The 13276-nt window shown below is 36.5% G+C and overlaps 1 protein-coding gene across 1 annotated transcript in view; it reads right to left on the minus strand.

The window, feature by feature from the left end:
* RABGAP1L (RAB GTPase activating protein 1 like) overlaps positions 1-13276 on the minus strand; it is an 802566-nt gene that overhangs the window by 729656 nt on the left and 59634 nt on the right. Inside the window, exons 2-3 of the mRNA XM_025368997.1 lie at positions 3092-3262; positions 855-1047 (exon numbers count right to left, since the gene is read on the minus strand). Coding sequence (XP_025224782.1) covers positions 855-1047; positions 3092-3172 — 274 coding nt within the window. The 5' untranslated portion in view covers positions 3173-3262. The remainder of the gene's footprint in view (positions 1-854; positions 1048-3091; positions 3263-13276) is intronic.

Raw genomic sequence — 13276 nt, forward strand, 5'->3', positions numbered from 1 at the left:
AAATTAGCTAGGCATGGTGGTACATGCCTGCCATCGCAGCTACTTAGGAGGCTGAATGGCATCACAGCACTTCAGCCTGGATGACAGAATGAGACCCTGACACCAGAGAAATTTTAAAAATCAGTAAAAGAATGAAGACTTTCTGTTTGCCACCAGGCATAAACAGGCCACCTTACCTACCAGTTTCCCTTACCTACCAGTTTCTGCTGGTAGCTACTTTGTAACCAGCTAAGGAGAAAGGTAACCTAGAGATCACAGCTGAGTAGTTTACCAAAAAACACCATCAGAGCCTAGATCAAACTATACCTGTGGTGTTTAAGCCAGCTGAAGTTGGAGCTGGTTTTGGTTTTATTTATTTTTGCACCCAAAAGCATCTTGACTTATAAGCTAGTATTCAAAGTACAAATCCTAATTATTCATAGATATATGTATTATTTAATACACTGTTGGAATTGATGTATTTTACTTAAGAGTTTTACTAAACATAACTTTAAATAAGTCTAGTGAAACTGAGTAAGAAGGCACATCATATGAAAGACTATCTCCATTACACTATTCTGTGATGCCCAAGTATTTACTCACTTGTTCAATAAGTATCTTGTTAATGACCTACCATGCATGAAGTACTGAGTGTAAAATGAGGACCCAGACATAGTCTTTATTCCCAAAGAACAGTAAGACCTGGTTTTTATAGGCAGAGATACAGGCAGAAACATAAGACCACTGAAGTGGAAACTCTCAACGAGAACTGAAAGCTTGAAAAAAGCTAATAATTTTTTCTGATTTTCATCTTAAAATTTTCACCATTACTTTATAACATTTCTTCAATAGTTTCTAAGAATTCAATACAGTACCTGTGTTAGACGGATCCAAAATTAACTGAAGAGATGGCTTATTTGTTTGGTTGGCTGGAATATCTCCAAATGAATGGTCTGAAATCTCACTGGAACTTTGACAATCAACAAGAAGACCACTTTGCCTTTTCTCGGAATCTCTCAAAATCTCTTCCATGGCTTTTTCCAATTGTTCATCACCATTAGAAACTATCTACAGACAGAGCAAGATAATTCTATTTCAATTCTATTATAGTTTTGAAGCGAAATTTTATGAAAATATTTCATTTCTAGAAGAAATTAAAACAATCTAAATATTTAAATATGGTTACTAAAACACTAAGAAGTTGTTTCACATATATAATACACTAAAATCCAGATTATAAAACTAAATTAGAGGAAGATTATTAGTTTCACAAAAGGATTCTTTATAAAACACTTAAGGCAGTTTTCAACTACATTTTATATAATATAAGATCCTATTTATAGAGATGTATTTATCTTTTTTTCCCTTTCTTTTTAAAGACAGAGTCTCGCTCTGTCACCCAGGCTGGAATGCAGTGGTGCAATCTTGGCTCACTGCAAACTACGTCTCCTGGGTTCAAGCGATTCTGATGCATCAGCCTCTCAAGTAGATGGGACTACAGGTGTGCACAACCACACCCAGCTAATTTTTGTATTTTTTGTAGAGACGGGATTTCACCACATTGGCCAGGCTGGTCTTGAACTCCTTACCTCAAGCAATCCACCCACCTTGGCCTCCCAAACTGCTGGGAGTACAGGCTATGAGCCACTATGCCTGACCCTTCTTTTTCTTTTTCTTTTTTAGGAACACATCCTAAAAATCAGATAACCTTAAATGTACATGTCTAAAGGAAACAATGGGTAAATTTAAATACGATCTATTATGAATATCATTTAAAAGGTTATATTTCTTGTTAGCAGAGCATAACCATATTTCTATTTCTTTACCAATTGTTTGCTAGCCCCCAAGATGAATCCTGCTAATTTCCTTACACTTAAGTTGACTGACAGTTTTCTCAAAGGCAGGTGAGACACAAAGCCTAAGCAAATAAATGATGTCTTAAACACAATGCTAAAATACAGGTATCTAAAAATAAAGTCATTGATTAGTTAAATAAAATTATAAAACAATATATTCTTAACATAAACATTTAGTAATCTCATTTCCAGAATATATTTTATTAGACTGATATACTAATACACCTTTGATACCATAGTTAACACTAAATAAAAGTCATAAATAATACATAGCACTTTTAACTACTTTTCCTATTCCTGTTTCTAGAGGATAGTTATACCATCTTCAAGCCTATATAACTGAGTTTGTTTGTTTCCTTTTCTTTGACTTAGAAAGTGTAACACAAGGCCGGGCGCGGCGGCTCAAGCCTGTAATCCCAGCACTTTGGGAGGCCGAAACGGGTGGATCACAAGGTCAGGAGATCGAGACCATCCTGGCTAACACGGTGAAACCCCGTCTCTACTAAAAAATACAAAAAACTAGCCGGGCGAGGTGGCGGGCGCCTGTAGGCCCAGCTACTTGGGAGGCTGAGGCAGGAGAACGGCGTGAACCCAGGAGGCGGAGCTTGCAGTGAGCTGAGATCCGGCCACTGCACTCCAGCCTGGGCCACAGAGCGAGACCCCGTCTCAAAAAAAAAAAAAAAAAAGAAAGTGTAACACAAAAGTGAAAAAGAAAAGGGACTATATCTAAATAAAAACTCAAAAGCTAAAAATATAAGATATGCTTTAAAAACATTCAGACAAGTCGACTGTTAAATCACACAATGGAACATTACCAGCTGATTTAAAACATAAAAATCATGAAGCAAAAAAAGTCTCTCAAATGAAAGCAAAACATTTCATTAACTTCTGAAACCCAGCAGTAAGAGAAACAAAAACATCCAGATAAAGTAATGTAAATTTTAACCATTATGTCTAATTCAGCAAAAAATCCTTTCTCTTCTTTTTCCTCTTTATTCTTCCCCCTAAAATTCCAAATTAAAAGGTAAATAACCAAAAACAAGAACTTTTTAAAATATACAAACCAAATAATTAGGGTCTGGATAAATCAAACGTTGATTTTATTCTGAAAGTCAGCACTTGAGAAAAACTTTTGGATTTCACACATCTCCTGAGATAAGTTTCAAATATATATATATATATATATATATATATATATTTTTTTTTTTTTTTTTTTTAGTTAAAAATTATACCATATGTAGAAAAGAAAAAAATACCTTCAGTTGAGGTTTTTCTTCATGTTTTGTAGAATTATCATCTGCATACTGAGGAACCAAAACAAATTCTTCACTGTTCATTGTAGCCACAGAATCAGATGATCCACTAACCTTCTGTAATGAAGCTCTGACCTCCAACTCAGTTCTACAAACTTCTCTTCCCACATCCACCTGGAAAAACGAAAGGGATTTAAAAAAAAAAAAAAAAAACCCTTCTGATTAAAAACATGAACTAATTAAAAACATGAACTAATAAAGCTTTAAAAACGGTTCATGTGCAGAATCCTACTGGCTAGATAATTATCTCAAAGTTAGGAAAGCTACCTTCTTGGACTGAGCCACTTAATGGAAATGTACTTGCTCTTCATCCTAAGTTTCCAGACTAATAGAGTCACATTGTTACCTAAAAATTTACACAACCAGTTCATATCTCTACCAGATTTATCACTGTTTACTTGACACACATTCTCTCATTTCTCTCAGAAATACTGTTTTCTTTTCTTTTTAATAGAGGAAATAATTAAACGATACTAGAAATACCTACAAATGCATGCACAGACACAAAACCATATTCACTGACACTGCTATACTAATTAAATCTAAATACTTAAAAAAAAAACTTATCTCCTCAAGACCGAATATTGTACCTGCAAATATTTTTTCTGAGTAACTAAAGTTGACTAATACAGAATTCAACATCCTAAGACATATAGCTTCTCTTTCCTGACACATTATCACTTATTAACAACAAAAAGAAAAAGAAAAAAGCTTCTATATTGCATTCACATAGCAAATAATGTTTCAGTAATCAAAGACAGTGTAATTCTGTTTTCTCGACAGATCTCTACAGCATAGAAAGAACACTCACTATCATATCCAGAAGTTCATGTACTCACACAACTAAGTTCAACTAAAGATATATACTATATAACAGACACAACTCAGCCCTGAGGTTACAAAGTGAATAAGGAAGACAAGTAGCCTGCACTTCTGGTGCTTACATACTAGTGAGAAAACAAGAAACTGAGCAAATGGTGATTCCAAGTCACTCTAAAGGCTATGCAAAAAATACACATGTTAATGTGACAAACAGTAGCTGTGGGAAGTATAGGGACAAACTAAGGTGGTAGGAAAAAGCTCTCTGAGAGGAAAATATCTGAGCCTAAAACTGAAAGACAAAAAAGAACCCTATTACACAATCTGCTCAGTGACCAAATAAGTAATGTGATAGAGGGGCAGAACAAGCAGGCTAGGGCTAAAGACCACAGGACCTTGTAAACCATAGTAAGTCTACTGATCCATGCCTAAAATCCTCCCAGAAATGTTATTTTTCTTTCTAATTAGGTTACCTTTTTCATTATAGCCTATAAATATAGTTGCAATATTCCATTTGGCCATTAGGTGACACTAACACCATTACTCTTGGCAATAAAAAGACTCCAGCTTCAAGTTACATGTGTATCTTTTAAAAAGTAATTACGTTCCAACGTTACAAAAAATCAAAAATTTAAGAATATCAAAATAATAACCATAATCCTGGACCAGTGTAATTAGCTAGCCATCATTTATTTCTGTTATGCATGTTAACACCCTTTCTTTTTAAAATCCTTCCAGCAACATTCATCTGTCCTTTAAAGGTTTTTTCTCACTTTGTATATTATGTTTCTAAAAATGCGGAATGTGTTACAAGCCATGTCTTTACTCTTTCAGACTGCACAATGAATCCTTAACTGCCAAAACACCACATATTCCAGATGTCTTTCTTTGGTTAATCCTTCAAGTCCTTCTCAGGTTGCTGCTCCTCTACCTGATTTCTAAATGTTGGCAACTCCCTGAGTTCAGATCCTGACCTTTTCCCTTCTCACACACAAGTAATGTCTCTCATTGTCATGGATGAAAATACCATCTATAGGCTAACAGTCTTCCAAACTTCTACCCCAACTCAAATGTCTTCTCTAAATTCCTGCCCTGAAATCCACCTCTCTACTTGATATTTCCACGTGGAAGTCTTATCAGTATCTTAAATGAAACATGACCAAAATGGAATTCCTAATGTCTCCTCCAAAATTGTTTCCAGTCCCGATTTACCATTTCAGTAAATAACAGCACCATCTTCTACAAAGTTACTTGAACAAGAAACCTGGATATCATCTTCACCTCCACTTCTTTACTCCTCACATCAGCAAGTCATGTCAGACTCACTTCCAAAATAAGCCTCACATCTATCCATTTTTCCGTCTACCACTACTACCACTCTAGTCCAAACAATGCTCTTATCTACTATAAAAGCCTCCTAACCCATCTTCTACTTCCAGTCTTCTTCCCTCAATGTATGTCATTGTTCACAAAGCCGCCTATTTATTTATTTATTTATTTATTGGAAAATAAATTAGATTATATGAAAACTCCAGACCAAAACCTTTTCACTAAAATTTAAATAAAATTCAAACTTCTTCCCAAGACTTACAAGGCCCAATACACCCTTGCCCCATCACTTTCTCATTATAATTCCTTAATCACAGCAAGTTCTAACACAAGCAAAAACCAAGAAAAATCACTGCCAGCACACCTGACTTGAAAGAAAGATTAAAAGTGGTTCTTCAGACACAAAGAAAATTATATAGGTCAAAAACGTGGATCTAGTGATAAAAGGAAGGGTTAACAATATATTGGATGATTATACCACATGGATAAAAAAACATGACAGAAATGGCAAAAAAAAAAAAAAAAAAGGGAGGGAGAGAGAGAGAGGAATTGGAAATATCCTGTTATAAGGTAATGGCGCTACTTGTACGTGGGTTATATGCAGTATAAAATTATTTAAAAATCGATTTCTTTTACTCCTTTATTTTTAATTTTTGTGGGTACATGTGTATATACTAATATGTTATATGACATATTTCTATACAGGCATGAAATGCATAATAATCACTCAGGGTAAATGGCGTATCCATCACCTCAAGCATTTATCCTTTGTGTTAGAAACAATTCAATTATTCTCTTATTTTTAAATGTCCAATTAAATTAATTTTGACCACATTCACCCTGCTGTGCTAGCAGATACTAGTTTTATTCATTCTTTCTAATTATTTTTTCATACCTATTAACCATCCCCATGTCCCTTACCCATCCCACCTTCCCACTACCCTTCTCATCTTCTGGTAATCACTGTTTTATTCTCTATCTACGTGAGTTCAATTATTCCACTTTTTGGCAATCAGAAGTAAGTGAGAACGTATGAACTTTGTCTTTCTGTGCCTGGCTTATTTCACTTAACATAATGACATCTGCTTTCATCTATGTTGCTGCAAAATGACAGGATCTCCTTCCTTATGGCTGAATAGTACACAACATTTTCTTTCTTTATCTGTTCATGGACACTTATGTTGCTTCCAAATCTTGGCTGCTGTGAGTAGTGCTGCAATAAACAAGGGAGTGCAGATATCTCTTCTTCGGAGTGTATACCTAGCAGTGGGATTGCTGAATCATGTGACAGCTCAATTTTTAGATTTCTAAGGAACATCCAAACTGTTCTCCATAGTGCCTGTACTAATTCATATTCCCACCGACAGTGTACTAGGGTTTCCTTTTCTCCACATCTTCACTAGCATTTGTTAATGCCTGACTTTTGAATAAAAACCAATTTACCCGGGATGAGATGATATCTCATTGTAGTTTTGATTTGCATTTCTCTGATGATCAATGTTGCTAAGCACCTTTTCATATGACTTTCTGCCATTTGTATATCTTCTTTTGAGAAATGTCTATTCAAAGCTATTGTCCATTTTAAAATTATATTTTATTATTATTATTATTTTTTTTTTTTTGGAGATGGAGTTTCGCTCTTGTCACCCAGGCTGGAGTACAATGGCGCAATGTCAGCTCACTGTAACCTCCACCTCCCCAGTTCAAGCAATTCTCCTGCCTCAGCCTCCCGAGTGGTGTGCGCCACCACACCCAGCTAATTTTTGTATTATTAGTAGAGACAAGGTTTCACTATGTTGGCCAGGCTGGTCTCAAACTCCTGACCCCAGGTGATCTACCCGCCTTGGCCTCCCAAAGTGCTAGGAGTACACGCATGAGCCACTGTGCCCAATCTAAATTAGATTTTTAATTAGATTAGACTTTTTCCTTATAGAGTTGTTTGAGCTCCTTGTATATTCTGGTTATTAATCCCTTGTCAGATGGGTAGTTTGAAAATATTTTCTCCCATTCTGTAGGTTGTCTCTTCACTTTGTTGAGTATTTTCTTTGTTGTGCAGACATCTTTTTAACTTGATGTGATATCATTTGTCCATTTTTACTTTTTTTGCCTACGCTTTTAGGGTATCACTCAATAAATCTTTGCCCAGTCTAACGTCCTGGAGAGTTTCCCAATAATTTCTCTTAGTAGCTTCATAGTTTGAGGTCTTATATTGGAGTCTTCAATGTATTTTAATTTCGTTTTTGTGTATGATGAAATACAGGGGTCCGGTTTCATCCTTCTGTATGTGGATATTCATTTTTCCCAGCACCATTTATTGAACAGACTGTGCTTTCCCCAGTGTATGTTCTTAGCAGCTTAGTCAAAACTGAGTTCACCATAGATGTACAGATATATCTCTGGGTTCCCTACTCTGTTCCACTGGTCTATGTGTTTCTTGCTAGTACTGTTTTTTGCTGTTTTGGTTATTATAGCTATGTAGCATAATTTAAAAGCAAATAATGTGATAGATGCAGTTTTGTTCTTTTGCTTGGGCTAGCTTTGGCTATTCTGGGTCTTTTGTAGTTTCATATAAGTTTCAGGACTGTTTTTTCTATTTCTGTGAAGAATGTCATTGGTATTTTGATATGGATTACATTTAATCTGTAGATTGCTTTGGGTAAGTATGGGCATTTTAACAATATTGGTTCTTCCAACCCATGAACATGAAATATCTTTCCAATTTTGTGTCTTCTCTGATTTCTTACATCCATGTTTTATGGTTTTCATTGTGGAGGTCTTTCACTTCTTTGGTTTATTCCCAGGTATTTTATCTTATTTATAGCTACTGTAAATGGGATTACTTTCTTGGTTTCGATTTCATATTTTTCACTGTTGGCATATAGAAATGCTACTGACTTTTGTATGTTGATTTTTTATCCTGCAACTTTAATAAATCTGTTTATCAGTTCTAACAGTTTTTTGGTGGAATCTTTAGGTTTTTACAAATATAAGACCATATCATCTGCAAACAAGGATAATCTGACATTTTCCATTCCAATTTGTATATCCTTTATTGCTTTCTCTTGTCTGATTGCTCTAGCTAGGACTTCCAATACATGCTGAAAACAAAAGCAGTGAAAGTAGGCATCCTTATTGTGTTATCAATATCAGAGAAAAGGTTTTCAGCTTTTCCTCCTTCAGTATGATATTAGTGATGGGTCTGTCATATATGGCTTTTATTATGTTGAAGTATATTTCTTCCTTACCCAGTTTTTAAGGGTTTTTATCATGAAGGGATGTTGAAGGTTTTCAAATGCTTTTGTATCATCAACTGAAATCATCATATGGTTTTCATCCTTCATTCTGTTGATATGATGTATCACACCAACTGATACATGTCTGTTGAAGCATACTTGCATCCCTGGGATAAATCCCGCTGATTGTGATCAATTTGATCTTTCTAATGTGTTACTGTGTTTTGTTTGGAAACATTTTTTTGAGGATTTTTGCATCAATATTCATCAAAGATATTAGCCTACAGTTGTTTGTTTGTTTGTTTTTGATGTGTCTTTGGTTGGGTATGAGCGTAATACTAGCCTCTTAGAATGACTTTGAAAATATTCTCTTCTCCTCTATTTTTTAGAATAGTTTGAATAAGTCTTACTCTGTCGCTCAGGCTAGAGTGCAGTGGCACAATCTCGGCTCACTGCAACCTCCACCTCCCAGGTTCAAGTGATTATCCTGCCTCAGCCTACAGAGTAGCTGGGACTACAGGCATGCACCACCATGTCTGGTTAATTTTTGTATTTTTAGTAGAGACAGGGTTTCACCATGTTGGCCAAGCTGGTCTTGAACTCCTGACCTCAGGTCATCCACCCACCTCAGCCTCCCAAAGTGCTGGGATTACAGGTGTGAGCCACCATGCCCGGCTGGAATAGTTTAAATATATTTGATTAGTTCTCTAAACATTTGGGAAAGTTCACCAGTGAAGTCATCAGGTTCCAGGCTTTTTTTGCTAGGACACTTTTCATTACAGCTTCAATCTCATTACTTATTGGTCTGTTGAGGTTTTGGATTTCTTCATGGTTCAATCTTAACAGATTGCATGTGTCTAGGCATTTAGCCATTTCTTCTAGGTTCTCCCATTTATTGGCATATAGTTGCTCATAGTAACCACTAATGATCCTTTGCATTTCTGCAATATCAACTGTAATGCCTCCTTTTTCATCTCTGATTTTATTTATTTGGATCTCTCTTTTTCTCTTAGTCTGGCTAAGGGTTTGTCAATTTTGATTAACTTTTCAAACCACCAGCTTTTAGTTTTGTTGATCTATTATATTGCTTTCTTTGTGTCAAATTCATTTATTTCTGCCCTGATCCTTATTATTTCTTTTCTTCTACTAATTTTGGGTTTGGTTTGCTCTTGCTTTTCTAGTTCTTTAAGATGTATTGTTAGGTTGCTTACTTGAAGTTTTCCTTCTTTTTTGATGTAGGCACTTATAGTAATAAATTTCCCTCTTAGTACTGCTTTAGCTGTATCGTATATATTTTGCTATCTTCTGTTTCCATTATCATTTGTTTCAATTAATTTTTCAATTTCCTCCTTAATTTCTTCATTGAAGCACTGGTCATTCAGGAGCATGTTATTTAATTTCCATGTGTTTGTATAGTTTCTAAAATTCCTCGTTACTGATTTCTATTAGGTTGATGCAAATGTAATTGCCTTTTTAACGACAAAGACTGCAATTCCTTTTGCACCAACCTAATAGTTTCATTCTGTTGTCATCAGAGACAATGCTTGATATTATCTCATTTTTTTAATGTTTTAAAACTTGTTTCGTGACCTAAGATATGGTCTATCCTTGAGAATAATCCATGTACTAAGGAAAAAAATATGTATTCGTCAGCCATTGGATTAAATGTTCTATAAACATCTATGAGGTTCATTTGATCTATAAGACACATTAAGTCGGATTACTCTTTATTGATTTTTTGACTGGAATATCTGTTCAATGTTGAAAGTGACGTGTTAAAGTTTCCAGCTGTTATTGTATTTGGGTCTATCCCTCTCTTTAGCTCTAATAATATCTGCTTTATATATCTGGGTGCTCCAGGGTTAGGTGCATATATATGTACAATCATTATACCCTCTTGCTGAACTGACCTTTCAATCATTATATAGTGATCTTCTTTGTCTCTTCTAATAGTTTTTGTCTTAAAATCTATTTTGTCTGACAGAAGTATAGCTATTCCTGCTCCTTTTTGGTTTCCATTGGCATGGAATATCTTTTTCCATCCTTTTATTTTCAGTCTATGTGTGTCTTTACAGGTAAAATATGTTTCATGTAGGCAACACATCAGTGGGTCTTGGGTTTTTTTGTACATTCAGTCACTACTCTGTATCTTTTCATTGGAGAGTTTAGTCCATTTACATTCACTGTTAGTGCTAATAAGGACTTAGTCCTGCAACTTTGTTACTTGTTTTCTGGTTGTTTTATGGTATTTGCTTCCTTCTTTCCTTTCTGTCATCCTTTTAGTCAAGGTGATTTTCTATGATGGTATGATTTAATTTCTTGCTTTTCATTTTTTTTGTGCTTATTGTATGTTTTTAGATTTAAAGTTACAATGAGGCTTGCAAATACTATCTTGTAACCCATTATTTTAAGCTGATAACAACACTTTGCATAAGCAAGCAAACAAGCAAGAAGAAAACTAAGAAAGACACTACACCCTAAATTCATCCCCTGCTTAATCTTTTCTTGTCTCTATTTATATCTTTTTGGATTATCTATGTCTTGAAAAGTTGTTCGTTCGACTTAGGACAAGAGTAGTTTACACATCACAGTTACTGTTATCATACTCTGTCTTTTTCTGTAAATTTACTATTACCAGTGAGTTTTGTACCTTCAGGTAATTTCTTATTGCTCATTAATGTTCTTTTCTTTCTGGTTGAAGTATTCCCTTTAGCATTTCTTATAGGACAGGTCTGGTGTTCATGAAATCCCTCAGCTTTTCTTTGTCTGAGAAAGTCTTTATTTCTCCTTCATGTTTAAAGGATATTTTCACTAAACATACTATTCTAGAGGAAAAGTTTTTCCTTCAGCACTTTAAACATGTCCTGCTTCTCTCTTCTGGTATATAAGGTTTCCACTGAAAAGTCTGCTGCCAGACACAATGGAACTCTCTTGCTGCTTTTAGGATCCTTTCTTTATCCTTGACCTTTGGAAGTTTGATTATTAAATGTCTTGAGGCAGACGTCATCTTCCTTTAAATCTGCTTGGTGTTCTATAACCTTCTTGTACTTGGATATTGATACCTTTCTGTAGATTTGGTAAGTTCTCTGTTATTACCCCTTTGAATCAACTTTCTACCCATATCTTTCTCTATCTCCTCTTTAAGGCCAAGAACTCTTAAATTTGCCCTTCTGAGGCTATGTTCTAGATCCAGTAGGCATGCTTCATTGTTTTTGTTTTGTTTTGTTTTTCTTTTCTCTCCTCTGCGTATTTTTTTTTTTTTTTTGAGATGGAGTCTCGCTCTTGTCACCCAGGCAGGAGTGCAGTGGCACGATCTCGGCTCACTACAATGTCTGCCTCACGGGTTCAAGTGATTCGCGTTACTCAGCCTCCCAAGTAGCTGGGATTACAGGTACCCGCGACCAAGCCCGGCTCATATTTGTATTTTTAGTAGAGATGGGGTTTCCCCAGGTTGGCCAGGCTGGTCTCGAACACCGTACCTCAGGTGATCTACGCGCCTCAGCCTCCCAAAGTGCTGGGATTACAGGCGTGAGCCAACACGCCCGGCCTCCTCTGTGTATTTTCAAATGGCCTGTCTTCAAGTTCACAAATTCTTCCTTTGGCTTGATCAATTCTGCTATTAAAAGCCTCCAACACATTCTTCAGTGTGTCAACAGTATTTTTCAATTCCAAAATTTCTGCTTGATTCTTTTTAATTATTTAAATCTGTGTTCAATATATCTGATAGAATTCTGAATTCCTTCTCTGTGTTTTCTTGAATTTCTTTGAACTTCCTCAAAACAGCTATTTTGAATTATCTGTCTGAAAGATTACATATCTCAGTTTCTCCAGAATTAGTCCCGGGTGCCTTATTTAGTTGCTTTGGTCAGGTCATGTTTTCCTGGATTGTATTGATGCTTATGGATGTTCATCTGTGTCTGGGCATTGAAGAGTTAGGTATCTATTGTAGTCTTCTCAGTCTGGGCTTGTTTGTACCCATCCTTCTTGGGAAGGCTTTCCTAGCATTCAAAAGGACTTGGGTGTTGTGATCTAAGCCGTATCTGCATTGGGGGCACTCCATCCAAACCCAGTAACACTGTAGCTCTTGCAGACTCACAAAGGTATAGCCTTGATGGTCTTGGATAAGAGATCTGGGAGAATTCTCTTGATTACCAGGCAGAGACTCTTGTTCTCTTTACTTTCTCCCAAACCAATGGAATCTCTCTCTCTGTTCTGTGCCACCTGGGGCTGAGGACAGAGTGATACAAGACCCCTATTTCACCACCACTGAGACTGCACTGAGTCAAACCTAAAGTCAGTACAGCACTGTGTCTCACCAAAGGCCTGCTGTAAGCACGACCTGGCTACCCCCTATAGCAGCTCAAAGCCCTGATGCTCTATAATCAACAGGTAGCAAAGCCAGCCAGGTTTGTGTCCTTCCCCTCAGGGCAGCAAGTTCCCCTAGGCCCCAGGTGGGTCCAGAGGTGTCATCTGGGAGCCAGGGACTGGAGTTGCAAAACCTAGAGGTCTACCTAGTATTCTACTATGCTACAGCTGGGCTGGCACTCAAACCACAAGACACAGTTCTTCCCACTCATCTCTACCCTTTCCACAGGCAGAGGAGCCTTATCCCGTGGCCACCCACAACACAGGCCCATTGGGTGTACTTCCAGGCTACTGCCAATGTTCCCTTAAGGCCCAAGGGCTCTTCAGTCAGTTTCTGGTGAAGGCTGGCTGGCCTGGAACGCATTCCTCAGGGCAGAGGGCT

The sequence above is a fragment of the Theropithecus gelada genome, chromosome 1, assembly GCF_003255815.1.
Source record: "Theropithecus gelada isolate Dixy chromosome 1, Tgel_1.0, whole genome shotgun sequence".
Classification (NCBI taxonomy): domain Eukaryota; kingdom Metazoa; phylum Chordata; class Mammalia; order Primates; family Cercopithecidae; genus Theropithecus; species Theropithecus gelada.